The sequence below is a fragment of the Triplophysa rosa genome, linkage group LG25 (genome assembly GCF_024868665.1).
Source record: "Triplophysa rosa linkage group LG25, Trosa_1v2, whole genome shotgun sequence".
Classification (NCBI taxonomy): Eukaryota; Metazoa; Chordata; class Actinopteri; order Cypriniformes; family Nemacheilidae; genus Triplophysa; species Triplophysa rosa.
In genome coordinates, this window is record NC_079914.1 from 13,373,751 (window position 1) to 13,389,370 (window position 15,620).

At 40.5% G+C, this 15,620-nt stretch overlaps 2 protein-coding genes across 3 annotated transcripts; both read right to left on the reverse strand.

Annotated features, from left to right (window-relative positions):
• Positions 1 to 223: 223 nt before the first annotated feature.
• Positions 224 to 4,700, reverse strand: abhd14a (abhydrolase domain containing 14A). The gene is made up of 5 exons (XM_057325630.1): positions 4,579 to 4,700; positions 3,982 to 4,256; positions 1,945 to 2,060; positions 1,571 to 1,806; positions 224 to 1,480 (listed from the first exon to the last, which is right to left on the reverse strand). Exons 2-5 carry the CDS (start codon positions 4,251 to 4,253, stop codon positions 1,298 to 1,300), a joined length of 807 nt encoding a protein of 268 aa, XP_057181613.1. The 5' UTR covers positions 4,254 to 4,256; positions 4,579 to 4,700; the 3' UTR covers positions 224 to 1,297.
• Positions 4,701 to 5,818: 1,118 nt separating this feature from the next.
• Positions 5,819 to 15,301, reverse strand: hyal2b (hyaluronidase 2b). Of its 2 annotated transcripts, none has more exons than XM_057326398.1 (4): positions 15,153 to 15,301; positions 10,419 to 11,400; positions 7,988 to 8,077; positions 5,819 to 7,485 (listed from the first exon to the last, which is right to left on the reverse strand). In XM_057326398.1, exons 2-4 carry the CDS (start codon positions 11,391 to 11,393, stop codon positions 7,099 to 7,101), a joined length of 1,452 nt encoding a protein of 483 aa, XP_057182381.1. In that variant the 5' UTR covers positions 11,394 to 11,400; positions 15,153 to 15,301; the 3' UTR covers positions 5,819 to 7,098. The 2 variants fall into 2 exon arrangements, with proteins under 2 accessions (XP_057182381.1, XP_057182380.1); XM_057326397.1 differs by lacking the exon at positions 15,153 to 15,301 and adding an exon at positions 12,314 to 12,602.
• Positions 15,302 to 15,620: the final 319 nt, after the last annotated feature.

A 15,620-nucleotide genomic window follows, 5' to 3' on the forward strand; every position in this document is an offset into this window, starting at 1 on the left:
GTGTGTACTTCTTTTTTTATTATACCTTGAAAAGTTCTAAAGTCAGGCTTAATTTATAATTATTTATTGATTCAAAGTCATTACGTTTTACACATTTTATATATACATATAAATAATATATTGTATATGATATAAAAGTTTACGATTTGTACTACTATTATCTATACTAGTGAATGGATGTGATCCTCTGCTGTATTATAAATATACATCACAAATGCAAAAATTAATATTAACTGACTTTATTTTGCACCGAATAAAAACACCTCACGGTTCTGCTGTACCATGCATGTAGTTCAGTCTTGGTGGAGACGGCTTTCAGGTTTTGTGTTGTTAGAAATATCGACATTACAGAGATGCCTCGCTGTTCTGTACAACATATTCATATTAACAGGTTATAAACATACAAAAAATGGACCACAGCACATAAATACCACACACAATACAGTTTTCCATGAAAAAGCTTTAACATAACAAATAAACAATAAATATGTGAACCGATGATGCAATCAGCTAGCTGATTTTTCAGGTGTGGCGAGGGCAAATGTCCAAGTCATTTAATGATACCAGGAACACCTTTATTTTTCTCTGCAGTCTTAGTAAATTCTATAACTATCGCAAGGACCAACTTACTGCGAGTTTTAATAATAAGGTGTGAATTTACAGACAGGAAAGGAGGTCAATACTGCCAAAACATCCTTCAGTTCTCAGTAGCTGAAACCATGGGTTGAGTCATTGACAAACACTTGCAACATGTAGTGTTCCATGTGCCAACTGCTGGTGTGAAAACCCTACACTTCCTTCTGACGCAGTGAGATGGTTTGTTACAAATAAACAAGAGATCAGTTTTTACCATTGAGAGTTTTGTGTGCCAGTTATCTGAAAGAATGTGAAGTCCCAAACCATACCCAAAAACAAAATGTCCTTCACCTGATGACTGTCTTTCTTCTGCAAAACACAAAAGAAGGTACTTTGAAGAAAGTTGACAACCAAACAACATAGAACCCCATTGACTTGTATGAACACAAAACCACTGAGACGGAGTCATATGTACAATATCTGGCCTTTAAAGTTTTTGTTTGTGGAAACATTATAACATTTAATTTCATAACGCTGGACGCTGGGATTTTACACAGAAGTCAAATGGCCGTTCCAGCGAGTTGTTTTTCTCGAATGTTTAGCCAACTCGCAAAAAGCAAAAGAGTTATTAGTCTCAGATCTGCTCTGCCTCGGCATGTCCTTATTTTTATATTTCGCCATCTTCTTTAGTCTGTTTTCTTCTTTAAAGTCTTTTTCGGTCTCAGTCCAGTTTGCTGAGGAAGTCGAGCAAGGCGCGATGAAACTCGCGGGGTTTGTCCATGTAGCAGGCGTGTCGAGCTCCCGGCAGCTTCACCACCGTGTGATTGGGCAGCTGAATCAGATTCTTATGGGACTGGGCGCCCAAATTAGTGTCCAACTCTCCATAAACGATCAGCGTGGGAGTCTATGACACAAACAATGAAAGCGAAAAAGAGCTAAACTTAACGGAGTATTACAATGCAATGTCCAAATAAGAAATGTGCGAACATCACACCTGGATGTCCCGGTACTCTTGAGGGGTGATGCTGCGGGTGCCCACAGGGGCGATGGGCACAAATCCGTGCAGCTGGGCGCTGTGTCTCTGGAGGAAGGGCAGGGCGTACTGGCCGCTCATAGACGGGCTCAGTAACACTGGAGATCTGACACCCAAAGATTCCAGAAAACGCTTAAGCAAGTCCACGCGGCTCTGGTCCGACTTTACCGTCTCCGAGTCAGGGGAGTTCCCAAAACCTGCAAAAGACTCAACGTCTCAACGTCTGCTATTCATGTTATGCATTTGGACCAATGACCTCGATGTTGCTAACATCGTAAAAATATAAGTCTCAGAAATAAGAGTATAATGTTGAAATGAAAGAAAGGAGCTAGTACCGGGCAGATCGAGGGCCAAGGCCTGATATCCACTGGAGGCCAGCAGGCCGAGGGTTCCCAGCTCCTCCCAGGTTTTAGAAGTGAACGCCTGACCGTGAAGCAGCACCATCTGCAACCTGATAGAGAGAAGATCCTGTTAATAAAGCTCTATTCAACATTACAAAATTATTAATTAAACTAATTAATCTAATTAAACTAAACAACGAAAATGAATGGATTTAATCATAGACTGCATAAAATATGGACGTAGTGTCCGTGACGTCACCCGTAGGTTTGTGAAGAGTAAAAATGAAGCCTCAAGTAGGCGGAGCCGGTCGTCGACATCTTGGCATCGCGCGTCACTCCCGGATAATAGTAAATGGGCAAAGAGGCGGGACGTGGTTGGAGCTGAGGCGCCGGGTTGGCTGAAACCACTTGTCACTCAAGTGGCCACGCAACTATTTAGCAGAATTTGAAGGCTTAATATAAGGTAAACGGGTGAGTTATAAAAAAAATCACCCTCTTCACAGTTGTCATGAAGGGTAAAATTACCTATATAGACCAAAATCATTTTTTGTACCAGGCTGTATGGTTATAGGAAGCCAGCCGGGTTAATTATCTGATTGGTGAGATTGGTCATAGCAAGCCAGTCGGGTTAGTTATCTGCACGTGCTCCTCCCGAATTTTGTTAATAAAACATAATTGTGTGTTCTGCAGAAGAAAGAAAGTCATACATGTTTGAAATGACGACAGGGTGTGTAAATGATGACAGAATTTTCATTTTGAAGGTGAACCAGTCCTTTCAGAATAAAATTAGTTATGGTCAAGGTCAAACAATAGTTACTGTGTTGAGTAGGGGTGTAACGCTACGTGTATTCGTACCGAACCGTCACGGGTAACATTCTAAAAAATATAGTCATCATTCCTATGCCCTACTCCCTTCGAATGAGGAAATTACGTCACTTCCTTTGCCAAGTGCATTCCAAACGTCTACATAATTGCACGCAAATGCCCTGTTCACTCCAAAGTCTAAACTCCAAGGGCTCTGCCCTTCGAAGGGAATGATGACTATATTTGGAATTTTCCCCACGACAGCTCGTGAGGGTTCGGTACGAATACGCGTACCGTTACACCCCTAGTGTTGAGACAATAGTACATTTGTGGTTACTGTGGTTTTATACTGTAGTAAAACCATGGTTAATGTTTGTGGTCAAGGTCAGTGCAAAACATCCTAACAAATAACAGATATTTGGGTACTTTACAAATAAACCGGACATCTATATGCGACATTGCAAAAATGTGGGAAAAAACGAACAATGAAGATAAATCTCTCCTATGCTACATTTTATATTATAAATAGTCGTTTCAACATTTTTGATGTCACACCACAGGACACATGGTACGATTTATATGTCAACTACCCATGTGTTAAGAGGACGCTTGGGATAAAGCAGCCCGGGGGGGCTGCTTTAGAATTTTAAAGTTTTACTTAATTAATATTGCATATAGGAATTTATAGTCTGTTATATTTGACCTGTGCTTCTCTCTCCTTTATCCTAAATGTGTGCTCTCACTGAGCGTGTGTGTGTGTGTGTGTGTGTGTACTTGTCTGTGTACGTACGTGTGTGTGTGTTGTGTGTGTGTGCGTGCGCATCCGTGTGTGTGTGTGTGTCTGTGTCTGTGTGTGTTGGTGCGTGTTGTGTGTGTGGAGTGTTTTGTGTGTGGGTGTGTCTGTCTTCTGTGTTTTCAACCTTTTCTTGTTTTTGCAGGTACAACTTTGATTGTTTTGCTTGTAGTCAATGTGTCTCATGTACAGCTGCTTTGTAACAATGAAAATTGTAAAAGCGCTATATAAATAAAGTTGAGTTGAGTTGAGTTAAATAAAGTTCATTTCTTAACTCTGCTTTGACATTCTGGCGAAAACGAGGGTTTAAATTTCGCACTCTCCAAGGCCGCGCCAAAATGCTGCCTAGGTAGGGTGCTCGCTAGAATTTGTAACACAGCCAGTGCACTAACCAGTAACGTAACCCCTAATTTATCAATTCAATCCGATCTCACTTGGGAAGAATCTGTCTTCCAGCGCTGTCCACTGGCAAAGCCTCCCTGAAGAACAGCGGCGGGTCCCCGGGCAGCTGTCCCGTCCTCACAGTGATGTTGATGCTGGACTGCAGAGGTGGTGGCGGGGACGCGGCGATCATTCCCATCCGCTGCTGCACCTCAAATGACGGCTCCATACTGCCCTGACGCATGGAGGGCAGGAGCAGATACAACAGCACTGTGGCCAATAACACCAGCCCCAAAACCACCAATCGGTTGCGGAAAAAATTCATGATCTGCATTGAGAAGGCCATCAGATGATTAAACGCAACAAGCTGACAAGCGTGAAGAAAACGACGCAAAGCCGTTTAATCCCATAATTACTGCAGAATCAGACTCCATTTTGAGAGGATGACACTTAACATAGCATGTTATATAAATGACGGAACATATTCTCTCTGTATAGACCATTGGCAAGTATTGCGAGTAACGTTATTTATAGTTTTTCTCATTAATAGAAAAAAAATAACGGCACCCAAAGTGCGCAGATGATGCTTCTTATATAATTTTATAAATGATGCGACCACATAGCAAATAGATCATGCATTCAATACTTACCGAAAATACGCAAAAATGAAAGAAATGTTAAACGATCTATGATATTCTGAAAGTTTGAGATTGATCATAATTCGCATGTACTGGCGGTAGCGCTGCTCTATCGCGCTGCGCACAATAATAGTTCCGTGTGGAAACAAGCGCGCGTTTGTTTAAGTTCCGCCTACTGAGCGTGCTTTCATTCCTGTGGTTACAAGCACATGTTCGTCATTTTTTTGTGTGTCGTTGCGAAATAATGTCTCGTAAAAGCATGTTATTGCATATTTTCACGTCTTTATAGCTCTATAGATTTCTGTCCTAACACCACAGTACTTTTAATAGGGAAAAACCATAGTAACCTTTATTCAATCACATCAACAAGAAATTCACAAAAGCACAATTAAGCTGTTATAAATGTTCATAAAGTCTGTAAATTGACCACAGAAGAAAAAAACATCCATGTAACAAAGATTAAATGATGTTATTTCTGTCCAATTTGGCCTTGCAGACGTCGTCTGTAATTGTACAGTTGATGTCCTCAGGAAAGCATGCAAGACATGTGGATTCCATATTGCGGTGGAGTTGCAGCAGTCTGAGCCACGGATTCCTGCATTACAATTCAGACATACCAGTAAATAAACGGAGGATCCCGAACGGAAGGCCCCTGCTGGGGGTCTTGGAGGTTTGTGTGTGTGGGGAGGGGATAATGAGAAGAAACCTAGCAGAGACTGGATGTCTGGTTTGAGTTATAACACAAGGCATTCCCTGTACTGCCAGCCTCATAATGTTCCATTTGGCACTGTCTTACTACCCCCCTTAAAGTAACGAAACTAGGACAGGACCCAGAAATACGAAAGGGTGGAAGAAACCAACACTACAGTGAACGGCAAGCGAGGATGAGAGCAAATATGATAGATCTACAGATCTGTATTTCAGATCTAAAGTACACACACTTCTTTAGAGATATAGATCTGATAAACACAGTGGGGTCCGAAAGTATGAGATCACCGGACGAAACACATGATCTCAGAATGTTTCAAAGAGTATGCTGTGGACTTCAATGTAAGCAAATGTGACAATCTCAGACTTTGGGCCTCCTCCTGTCCATATTCTTCTAGTTATTCAGATGTGACACACATGCTCCTCTCAAGTGAATCAAACTTGTTCCACGCACACACTTCTAGCATTACTCAGATCGTTAACAGAAAGTGAATGTGAAGATACATTAGAAATGAAGGGAAATTCAAACAAGGAATCCACAGTCTTAAATCTTACAAGATTTATTGCAAAAATATAAACAGACAATTTCAGAATAATAATAAACTCTCAAACACCTGATGAAGCTCATTCTGGAAGTAAAAGCTCTTGTATACTTAAAGTGAAAAAAAAGTGAAAGTGACCTATTAGTCAGATATGGTGACCCATACCCGAAATGTGACCTCTGCATTTAACCCATCCAGAGAGTAGTGAAGCAAGTAGGGGTAAGGTGCCTTGCTCAAGGGCTCCTCAGTCGTTACAGCCGGCCCTGGGGATCGAACCGGCAACCTTCTGGTCACGAGTCCGACTCTCTAACCATTAGGCCACGACTGCCCCAAACTTACATAATATATATATATTTTTTTTTTTTAAATAACGAATTAACGTAAACGGCATTAGGCACCACAACGACAACCAATACAAACACAGTTTTATGGTCACATGGTTCTTCCAACATGTCAAACAACACAGGATCATGTTTCTGACGGCCGTACGACAAAAACAGATCTGACATTTCATTCCAACTTAGTTCTATATATATATATTATATTATATATATATATATATATAACCAGTTTATCCTGCAGATGTAAATAGAAAAAGAGGAAATTAAAGGCATCAAGACAAAAAAATCTGCGATATACTGACTTGATATTTACATGAGCAAGTTAAGCAAATCATTTCTCACCATCCAGCAGCGGTCAAAGTGTGAATCTGATGAAGTAGGTCAAAAACGTCATATTTTACAAGTGTTTCAAAAAATAGAGTTCATGAAAATGACGCATATTGTAGCAAAACGTCTGCACCCATTACAGTAAAATGAATATACAAACATGACCCAGACATCTTAACAGATTATGTGAAACTCACCCAACAAGCCTTGATGAGGCAGCAGTGTCACGATAACACATTTTTTTATTTTTGGCAGCACAAAATAAGGTCACGGTTTTACACAAGTTATAAAAATGAAAGGCCTTGGATGACAGACTTCCAGCACATCATTTATATAAAAAAGGCACGCAAACACAGTTAACGTGTCATTCATACAACACTAACAAACTGAAGAATTCTGTCCGCTTGCAGTTCAGCCTCCCATACAGCAGGGGGCTCTGTGTTCAAACAACCCCACAAAGCCATCGCTATTCTGCACAAAGCGTCCAACATTTTTTCTGACCGCTTTTGTGGTTTCGGCTATTCCACTTCTCCAAATACTAACAAAAGTCTTCCGTCTCCTGTCAACCTAGCCCATCTCAGGTCAAATGTATCCTCAGAGTAGTTCTCCCCGCCTCACTGTAGGAACCCCAACAGTACCAGCGGTAGCAGAAGAACCTGCAAATAGGTGGTCCAAAACACCATCGCCCTGTTTTTCAGCTCACTCTGGCCACAGTTCTCACCCATGTACCCATTGTAACACTGACACTGGAACTCTTCTCGTAAGCGGTTGCGTTCTTCCGTTCCCATCTGCCCCGAGACTTTCAGAGTGTTCCCCCGGCGCTCTATGCTGTGGGTGCTCGGGCTCAGATGCAGGTAAGTGTCCGTGTCGGGTTGTTTGCGGAGGCAGCGTCCGCGAAAGTTGCAGAGTTCCCGGCTGCACTGCTCTGCGGCCGTTGTGATGTTGAGGAGGTACTGACCCAGCGGCCCTCGCAGGTATTCGTTAAGTGTGTAACAGCTCGCCTGGAGGAAACAAGAGGAAGAACCAATCGCAACTTTTAGAATTTACATAAACAGGATATTTTCGTAAATTTGTGCAATAGCGTGGTAAAACGATGTTAAAACCGATATCTTGGGCAAGGCTTTAAATGGGCTAAATTAGCTGATAGCTTGTCAAAAATAATCTTTTTTGTATTATTTTTATGCGCTTGTTTCTAAAAACAAAAATGTAATAAAAAATAGCTGTCATTTGAGGCAAAACCTGGCCCACTATTTTATTTTTACTCTGCCAATGAAAAAAGCCACAAAAGAAGCCAAATCAGAATCAAATTAGCTCCGACGTAGAGTGATAAACAACGAAAAATTCCAAAGCTGTTACGAGATATCAACCCTCGCCCAATCAAAATAAACAACTAGAGCTAGCTAGCTGTTTCATATTTATAATAAAATCTCATATTAACCACCCTGATCTCTACATTCGGCCAAAATCGGTCTACCGCTTTTGCAATAAACACGTGGAACTTACACGACTGCTGGCATACGTGGAATCGCCCCAAAAGATAACGCCGGCGACACCCAATGCCACACTCTCGCCGATAGTAGACACCAGATCCATCTACAAAGGGGAGAGACAGAAATAAGTCAGTTGAATTTATTACACTAAAATTATGATCTGACCCATGTTAGGAAGCAAAACATGTGTTTTAGATAGTAGCTCATCTATCACTGAATATTAAATCCAGTTCCTCGCACAAGTTTCTTTCTAAAATGGAAAACGACATTGTGGTGTTGCAAATAATCCCTCTGAATCATCGAATCACAAAGCACAAACCTTATTAAGAAAGTATTTGTGAACAGAGCATCTGCGTGTGTGTTTGTTTAACAGTCTACCGTTTGTATATTTGTGAAGAGTGACACGACGAGCGTCACCGGTAATTGACGACAAAGAGCTCAATTTTCTGTTGTGACCACACACTTTGTCTTTATGCTTTGATGACATCACTCACAATCATTTATTTGTTCTCGTTTAAACACAACAACTATCCAGAAGGTAACGTCACTCTCCTCTAGACAAAACAAACTTTTCCAAGAGCTCCTTCACAAACGGAACATTCATTTATTATTTACAGAGTTAAGTTAAAAAGTTTCAACAAGCAGATTTTAGAGATCCAAGAGTACAGATTTGATAGTTTATAAGAAACTAAAATGAAAATGTTCCAAGTTTCAAGACTTGAATAAAAGTCCTATTACCCTAGAAATTGTATCTGTTGTGAACTTGTTTGACGTCAGGATCTAAAATAAATAACTTAGGTCGTTGAATGAACAAACCTTTGTGTTATGTTTACTTTCAACAGTATTCACGGCAGTTTTCAGTTCATTAAATAACGAACAAAATACTACTGTGTTGTTATGATTTGTTCGACTTCAGCAGCGAGGCATCGTAAACATACGACGCAGCGTCGTAAAACATGTTCGGCTTCAATTACCTGAAGCGTAATTACTGTCAAGCTTTTCCAGCAGTTTATTTTTAACGTTTTACGAGACATTTCTGTGCTGACCTCCATAAACAGCTTAGAAAGTTAATTCTGAGTTAAAGCACTTAAAAGTTAATTCAGTTATAAGTACAATAACTCTCAAGAAATCGCAGTGTTTGTTGTAGTAGAACTGTGGCATTTCTCTAGGCTCCGTTTTCTACTTTGCTGGTTTGAGACCTGTCGTAGAGAAATTTGGAGTTTGGTGTTAAAACTCCAAGTTTGGATTTCTCTTTGGTTGGCTTATATTTTATATCTGGCAGTGGAAAACAGGCGCTTCACACACGTCTGAGGAACCTAAGACGCAACACGAGGCCAAATACAAACATTCAGACACAATTTGAGGTCAAACGTACTTAACGCAATAAATCAACATGTCAAATATATACATCGCACATCTCAAATGAACTTTTTAGCAGGCTTCGTCTGCTCTGCTCGCAAGGAAGTTGAGACGTTCTAAACACGTATTTTAAGCATCATATTTTTGCTGTACTAAACTTCAGGGCCTTGTTTGTTTTCTGAGTTGTTGAACGCATTGTGGCATGCGTCTCAAAGACCAGTGGGACCCAAGGAAGAATTCAGAACGCAGCTGAATCTTTGTGTCTGGAAAGCAGAGACGACCCTGCACGTGTGCTATATTTAGGACAAGCCATGATATTTATCGCTCTGCTGAAATTCTCTACACCTACGTCCTTCGCGCTACGCCAAGAAAAATCCCCCATGACACTCGGCTCCTGAAATGCGATTATCTCAGGACCAGCTGGGATTCCTCCAAACGACTTCTGGAGCCAACAGACCATCACACATATATATGTGCATCTGATCTTGTCATAAATCGGCTAAATGTTTTTATGTAGCTTACTGTTTTTTTGCAATCTGCCTCACAAATATGTTGATGCAAGGGTTAAAGATCTGGGCTGGAGACCAAAAGGTTGTACATTTATATCCTGCAAACGGGTGCATTATGTGCCATAAAAACTGTACCCTTATGTTACTTCTAGGGGGCTGGACGTGTACTTTAAGTCATCTCTGGATCCCCTAAAGAGGGAATACTTTTTAAATCCACAAATAAAACTCTTTTATTACGATCTTATGGATAATATATTTTGCTATCATCTTGAGTAATTCTGCATCTGCATCTGCAAATCAGGTGCTTTAAAACACTCTGCCACCAGGTTTTAAAGGGACAGTTCACCCAAAAATTAAATTAAAATTTGTTCGATCTGCAGAGCACAAAAGAAGATATTTTGAAGAACGCTGGTCACCAAACAACCTTGACTCCCACTGATTTCCCCTATATGAACACAAAACCTCTGAGAAATTTCTCAAAATATCTTCTTTTGTGTTCCACAGAAGAAAGAGTCATACAGGTTTTGAAACACATGATGGTAAATAAATGACTTAATTTATTCATAAAACCCTCACCTCTGACAGCAGCAGAAGTTCAGAGGGGTTACTAGGAGGAGTGGGGCTTCCGTAAGTGGGCCGCGTGTAGACAAACACAGGCCTGGCCGCACCGTCCCCGACAGACGCCAGTCTCATCCCCTCTTTGACCCGGTTCCGTACGAACTGCTTTCCGGACACCTTGTCCTTCAGCATCTTTCCCATGTATATAGACGGATAAAGAGCTGTGCTCTCCATCCAGAGCCACGTGAGCTCATTGTTCCTCTTTACCTCCACATCTGGACAGTGTCCCATGTAATTTGTCAGGTTGGTTTGGTAATTGTGGTTGTAGCAGTCAGGAAATAGATAGAACCCCCAGAGCTGATGGGGCCGCAGTCTCTTGGCCTCTCTGAGAGTTTCCAACATGAATTTACGGGCCGAGAGCTCGAACTCCTGCTGGGCCACTTTGGTCACCTGATCCTGGGGCCAGGTTGGGTTTTTCTCAGAAACTAAGCGTTGAGAGTGGTCACGGTAAATTACTTTAGGGCCCCAGTTACGTATCCAGAGGGGCCGCCACTCCTCCCAGTCAATCACGGCGAGGCCTTTGGAGTCCTTGATGTATTTTTTGACGCCATCTGGCATCTTTTGTACATGCTGCGTAATGCTGGAGACCTGCGGAAGCCCGCCGTTGACCGCGGTGCCATCCCCTTCGTAATAAGGGTACAAGCCCAAACGGTCCTTATAGAAGATGGTGAGGTTCTGCCCTGTAAAGCCCTCGTTCGGAGACGCCACGATCTGAAACTGGTCGAGCTGGAAGTTAATATCGTGGCGAGGTCTGCAGTCTTCAGTGGGGGCGTTCCAAGCCAACAGCAGAGGCTTGCCCGAATACAGCGGCCATCGAGTGGTTTTCAATACCTGAGCTTGTAAACAGGTCCAGACGTGCATCAAATACAGGACCTGCAGCCAGGAAATTGGTTGAGGTCGGGCCCCCCTGGAGGGACGCATGACTATATCCATCTCAGACCTGAAACACAAAACAGCTTGTGAACATCTCAAATGTCCATCTGTAAAATCTGAGAGGTGGAACAACATTGTGGGTGCTGTAAATGTTTTTTTTTTGCAAAGCACCTATCAGAGGTTTACAGTTATGTATAAGTTGTGTGTGTCACCATCATTTTTGAGGATGATATACGATGATATAAAACATATTGTACTACAATAAAATGATACAATAACAGACTGGTTGTAACAGTCACAAAACTATGAATTAAACATTAAAAACATAAATACATACATAAAGTATAAAAACTATAGCATTCTATAGTATTATATATAGTATTTCGTAGTATAAGTGCACTGATAAACTGCGATAAATACTGTATACCATCATATATAATTAACTATAATAAACTATTAAATTGTAGTATGCTGGAAAATGTTATAGGAGTTATAAAGTATAAAAATGATAGCATTATGTAGTATTATATGTAGTATTCTATAGTATAGTATAAATGCATACACATATAAACTATGGTAATTACAGTAGTAAACTACAGTATTAAATTAACTATAGTAGTACACTGTATTAAATTGTAGTATAGTATAGCATTCTACAGTATTATATATAGTATTCTATAGACCAGTATCAGTAAACTGATAAACTGTAATAAATAGCCTACTATAGTATACTATAATATTTACTATAGTTAAGTTCAAAACACTATAGTATCTATAAGACACAACAGTGTACTACGGTAAACAACACTATATTGTCCTATAGTACACCATAGAATTCTTCTTACACGGTTACATTCTGTTCCGATTGATTGTTATGCTGCTAAATTGTTTCACGTTACAAAAGCGCTTCCTCTTTAAACTTTCGAAACCGTTACACAAAGTAACGTTAATCGTAACCACTTTTTAAAGAACACACTGACCTGCATAGATCAGACTGAATCCGTTCAGCACGCCGGTGATCCGTCCGATCACTCATCAAAACTAAACCGCGTAGCGTTCATCTATCCATCCGTCTATCTATTTATTTGATGCCAAAACATCATAACTGCGATCAACCTCGGGCTATTTTAACACAAAGTTAACATAAGCATTGTTTTAAAGTCCTTACAATCGCCCTGAGCTCGTGAAGCGATCTGATACAACAGCTGGCTCATCTGACTGAATGACTAAACGTGTGGAGATTTCGGCCCTCGGACGATTGAACATTGTCGAGGGAAGCGAGTTTTATTAAAGCACTCGATTGATTGTTTTTAAACACCAAGTCTCGCCTCTACTATTATACTATTGTAGTTTACTAAAAACTATTGGTTTATCATAATTTATTTTAGTTGTTTCTTTATGATTTTAAAGCAGATTGTAGGTAAATCTGTTTCGGCGGTCACCCCTATTCCGTGATTTGGTTTCGCCCGCGCTTCTCCGCTGGGGATGAAGAAGCGTTTCTACCGAGCTGCTGAAGGGGTGAAGAGACGTTAAACAAATATCACGTTTCACTGTTCGAGAAACAGACTTGCTGAGAAACAGATGATTTTGATCGAGTTCTGCATTTTTCTCCTTCCGCTTCTGTGTTTATTCTTCGCCACATCACAAGAGGGCGGAACCAACAGTAAATGTCTTGCAACAAGTATCAAAGTACGACTGTCACTGTACATAGTACTAATACTATAGTTTTTTTATATTATTCATTAAAACCTTGGTATACATAAGATACTTTACATGCTAGAAAAAAAATCACCGGAGAAATTCAAAGGGTTTAAAGGTCATAATGGGAGTTGTATTGGTTTTAATGGAAACTGTAATGGTCTCTAGTGGGAATGTGTTGGATTCTATTAGGGGGGTGTTATCTAGCAGATGGGAACCAATAAAACACCATTTAATCCGAAAAACGACCCAAACACACTAGATGAAGGAATTTTATAATGGTTATAATGGTAAAAAGCTGATGGTTCATAACGACATTTGTAAAAGAAACCATTAGAATTTGTCATTGTTGTTCAGCAGGGTTTTGTGTACTGAAATAAAATATTATATACACTAAGAAACAAATTCGAATAAAAACTAAAACATTCTACATACGCGCCCCGGTGAAATAATCTTATATAACTCAGTTTCAAAACATTGTGTTTTTAAACTCGGAGTGGAAACATTTAAAGGAGCCAAAAGTGACATTACATAACAAAACTGCTGAAGCCGGGAAGGTTGACATAAACCTTTAAGAGACAGGAAGTCAGTTTAAGGCAGGGCAGAGATGTTTCCTGTGGCACTAAAGTCCATCCTGTATATAGACTCATAAAAGTCACGAGGCACTCGTGAATGAAAGTCGATGAACCCTCCAAGTGGATGATGTTGACAACTCTTGTAAGGAAAAATGAGTCCACTTTTCAGCTAAATGAATAAATGACAGAAGTTTCATTTTTATGCGCTCTGTTACTTTAAAAGTCCACTCTGTGGGTAACAGATTAGCCCACTTGTTCTTTACGGATGCTAATGTCTTGAAACTGCATCTGTCACTGGCCAGAACAAAAGCTTATTCAGGCCCAAACTATGAATCCCTATAGAACGCCTACAGAAAATAAAGAGGCCGTCCATGTGAGACAGTGAAGAGGGCTGTAATGATATGTTGCGGTCATTGCTATAAGAGTGGGAAGGTTGCGGGGTGTACAGAGGGGAAACCACCCACAGCTGCGGACCAAAGGGGTTGACTTTGATGTTGCCTTTGAAGGGCAGACATCATGAAAACCCCCAAATCTCTTGAATTTCTGTTCGGCCTAACGTCCAGTAGCCAGCAATGAAGACTTTAAAATACATGCGTGTATGCGTATTTTGATTTGACTCGTCCAGCAAATGGTGAACGTTTGCTTCTGTCCACAGCAGGAGAGAGACATTCTTGGAGTCTCGCCCCGGGCGGACGACCTCGATCCGGACCACATCTTGTACTAATAAAGGATTTTAAGAGCTAACAAAGACCTAACAGCCTCTTTTAAACACAAGGGCAGACCTAACAACTGCGAGCCATTTTTTACCGCTAATTATCGTCGATAGCTATGTGAAATTGTACCATATGACTTTGACAGGTGTTTGTTTCCTGATGTTTGAAGTAGTTCTCACACATCTGTGAGAGAGCTGCCGCTTAAAGGGACAGTACACCCAAAATTCTGTCATCGGCTACTTTCTGTCCTGTGTGGCTTTCTTTTCTTTTCTGAAACGTTACATGAAGTACCAGAAACCGCTACCATGAAGTACCAGTTCCACCAGTTTCAGTAGACTTTGTTATATTATTAACATCTTCTGACATAGATGTCAAGCACGTGCACATGGACACAATTATGAGTTCAAAAAATCTTCTTTAAAAAGTTCAAATACGGTCTCATAGACTATTTTAGTGGTAATTTCTAGGTGCTTTGTTCTTTGTGAAGCGTAGCGGCTCCAGTCCCTATTCAGTTTCGTTGAAAGAAAAAGACTGACATAAACATTCTCTTAAAGCGTTCTTTTGCATTTCATCGAGGAAAGAATAGGTGTGTGACATCATGAGATTATCTTAGAAAGTAAATCACGACAAAAAAAAAAACACATTGTGAATACTTGCTTTACATGTGAAATACATATTTTGTATAAAATGCATTTGTTAAAAAATAGCTTTTATTATATGCATTTTTTTCGGTTTAAACTATCCAACAAACCCTTATATTTTAATTCGCAAGATTTTGTTTTAAATATACAGCTTACTGTCAGTTAAAATGTTCAGTGAAAGTTCTTACTCACCGTACTGAAGGTCTGTCTCTCTCCCGGCGGTCTCGCTCTCGCTTCTTACTATAAGCAGGTATCCACCTGCTTCAGCTCGCGTACCACTGAATGCACAGTTGCTCCGACCGTCTGTTTCTATCTTGGAGAGACCACACCTCTGTACCTCCTACACATTCCTGCCCATTACCAAGCCTTCACCAGCCCCTGGCAACCTGCCAGACTTCAGTCTTTTCATCTGCCGTTGCTGTGATTAAGAATTTGATTTGAGTTTTTGGACTGATCTCAGACCAGCCCCTGCAGAAGACCCAAGGCAGCCCCTGGTTCTGGTTGCCAAGGCGATATGAAAGGCTCTCATGTCTGACTTTTAGTTATTGGACAAATATGTCAAGAGAGAAAGCTGTAAAGTCCTCAACTGATTTGTGTCTGGTGGACAATTTATATAACATTCTCTAAACGTTTTCTTAACGTTTTCAAAACGTGTTCTTG

Coding starts and splice junctions, on each gene's coding strand:
- abhd14a (XM_057325630.1), bottom strand. CDS start 4,253: ATGAATTTTTTCCGCAACCGATTGGTGGTTTTGGGGCTGGTGTTATTG. Junction 2,061..3,981: donor GGAAGACAGATTCTTCCCAA/GTGAGATCGGAT, acceptor TCTCTCTATCAG/GTTGCAGATGGTGCTGCTTC. Junction 1,481..1,570: donor AAGAGTACCGGGACATCCAG/GTGTGATGTTCG, acceptor TTTGTGTCATAG/ACTCCCACGCTGATCGTTTA.
- hyal2b (XM_057326397.1), bottom strand. CDS start 12,369: ATGAGTGATCGGACGGATCACCGGCGTGCTGAACGGATTCAGTCTGAT. Junction 11,401..12,313: donor ATTCAGTCTGATCTATGCAG/GTCAGTGTGTTC, acceptor TTTGTGTTTCAG/GTCTGAGATGGATATAGTCA. Junction 7,486..7,987: donor CCACGTATGCCAGCAGTCGT/GTAAGTTCCACG, acceptor TGTTTCCTCCAG/GCGAGCTGTTACACACTTAA.